Here is a 2,151-nt window from a genome sequence, read left to right on the forward strand (position 1 = left end):
TGTCACTACGGCGGTTCAGGTTCGAATCCTGCCCAGGGCCGAAAATAATTTCAGTATCGCTGCGCTTCGAGTCGTTACTCCAACTCTCGTGGGCGGGGAGTTGTGGTGTGTGTGCGTGTGAGGTCAAAGCATTACCCATAGATCGGTCATATGAGCTCTGAGCTCTCTTCCGGGAGGGAAATAGCTGTCGATCACGAGTCCAACACGTGTCCCAAAGACCAAGGTGAATCACACACACACACTATATATATATATATATATAATAATAATAATAATTTCTAACCAGTGACCCTTCTCGCTTTACGATAAAGTGGCAGTCAAAAAAACATCCACATCAATTAAATACACATTATAACCCATTTAGCGTCCCTTCCGCCTCGGCTCTTGGTACATTATATAAAAGCTCGTCATCACTATTGTGATTTTATTCAGCCGAGGGACGAACGTTGTCGTCTTTGAGCTTATTTTTATCTATTTTGGTTGTATACGAAAATAGAATAACAGATGTCAATGTTCGTCATCTATCTTGGTTCATTACTGGTGAATTTATTCAGCCGAGGGAAAAGAACTTACGACAACGTTCGTCATCATGTATCTTAGTTCACTATTGGCAATTTTATTCAGCTGAGGGAAGCTACAAGTATTATCTTTTATGAGTATGACTTGAGGAAAGATCCAGGGACAGGAAGACTGGTAGAAACTTCAACCCAAGGTTCTGAGCTTCCGCAGAACCCGTAGAAGGGATCAGCACATTGTTCTCAGTCTTTTGACCCCTTTGGCTCTCTTGACTTTCAACCAGGGGTGAGATTTGATGCCTCTCATATGAAGCCGTTTCTCTGATTTAATGGAGAGGCACTTTCTGACGAGCTTCTGGCAGCTCTTAGGGAAGGCCCTTCGGGAACCTAACTTCCCATTTGCCTCCGTCATTTGGGTATTTCTTACAGGCGAGGCGGAATGATAGAAATCCAAGACTCCATACAGCCGATTTTTCATGGCGATCGGCAGGAGTCGAAGAGGCGTTGATGAAGGTCCCCATACCGAAATTCGCAAGCTTTGCGGTCAGTTTTCCGGTTACTTCGTTTCTGACGACGATAATGTTAGCCATGTTAATGTCTTGGTGACAGACTCCGGCTTTATGGCAGGCCATCACGGCTGTCAAAACCTGCAAGAAGACGTCTTTGGCGTCTTTCATTTTCAGCTCCTCATACTTTGAGGTGTAGGCGCGTAGATCCATTGCGCCCGGGATCAGCTCCATGACGATGAAGACGTGGCCTCGTTCCATGAAGAACTCGAGGAGCTTGACAACCTCGGGGATATGCTGAACTGCCTTCATGAGGGCGACTTCCAAGGGCATATTCCTCTTCTTGGGGTCTGCCCAGTCGTAAATTTCTGCCAAAGGTATTTTCTTGATAGCTACCTTGGTTCTGTCCTCAATCCTCTCGGCGGAGAAGACACTGCCGAATGATTCTTGTCCCAGAAGTTCCTTGAAGATGAATCGGCTGGTCATGGTTCTTCCTTTCTTGAGTCCTTGATAACAATTCCATAGACTCAGTCGAGTGGACGTTTCGATCATTGAGAATGATGCTGACATCCACGATTCGACAAACAGAATTGTATACATACATACACACACACACACACGTATATATATATATATATATATATACGTATATACATATATATACATATATGTACATATATATACATACATATGTACTCTATCCGAGAATTGACACCTTGACGTGGTGGATAGGCTTGAGAATCTTAAGAATTACAAAAGCTATGTCGATAGAGAGAAAATCTCTGCAGGGTCACCCATATTGAACAGGTTTTGTAAGAAAGATCAGACAAAAGCAGCTCAAACACACAGTCGCAGGACCCACTGCTAATTGGCACGTCCCTGATGGCAAACAGGGAAATTCCTCATAGATATATGGGGTACCGTCATAATGACGGCGTGGACCATTGGACACCCTATAGATATAGGGCTTCACCGAATATAATGAAGGTGACACCAAATATCTCACCAAAAACCAGTTGGCACGGAGGTGAGATTACTGCCAACCCCCCCCCCCTTCATAGCCAATATGAGTAGCACAACCACAACAAAACCGGGCGTTCCTGTTGGATCATCGTCTCCTAAAGGTCCAA

At 44.4% G+C, this 2,151-nt stretch overlaps 1 protein-coding gene across 1 annotated transcript; it reads right to left on the reverse strand.

Moving 5' to 3' along the window:
• Nucleotides 1-880: 880 nt before the first annotated feature.
• LOC143021632 (serine/threonine-protein kinase pim-1-like) lies at nucleotides 881-1,507 on the reverse strand. The gene has a single exon (XM_076179239.1). The coding sequence runs from the start codon at nucleotides 1,505-1,507 to the stop codon at nucleotides 881-883; it is 627 nt and encodes a 208-aa protein (XP_076035354.1).
• Nucleotides 1,508-2,151: the final 644 nt, after the last annotated feature.

Source organism: Oratosquilla oratoria, chromosome 42 (genome assembly GCF_046742065.1).
Source record: "Oratosquilla oratoria isolate Oo_2021 chromosome 42, ASM4674206v1, whole genome shotgun sequence".
Classification (NCBI taxonomy): Eukaryota; Metazoa; Arthropoda; class Malacostraca; order Stomatopoda; family Squillidae; genus Oratosquilla; species Oratosquilla oratoria.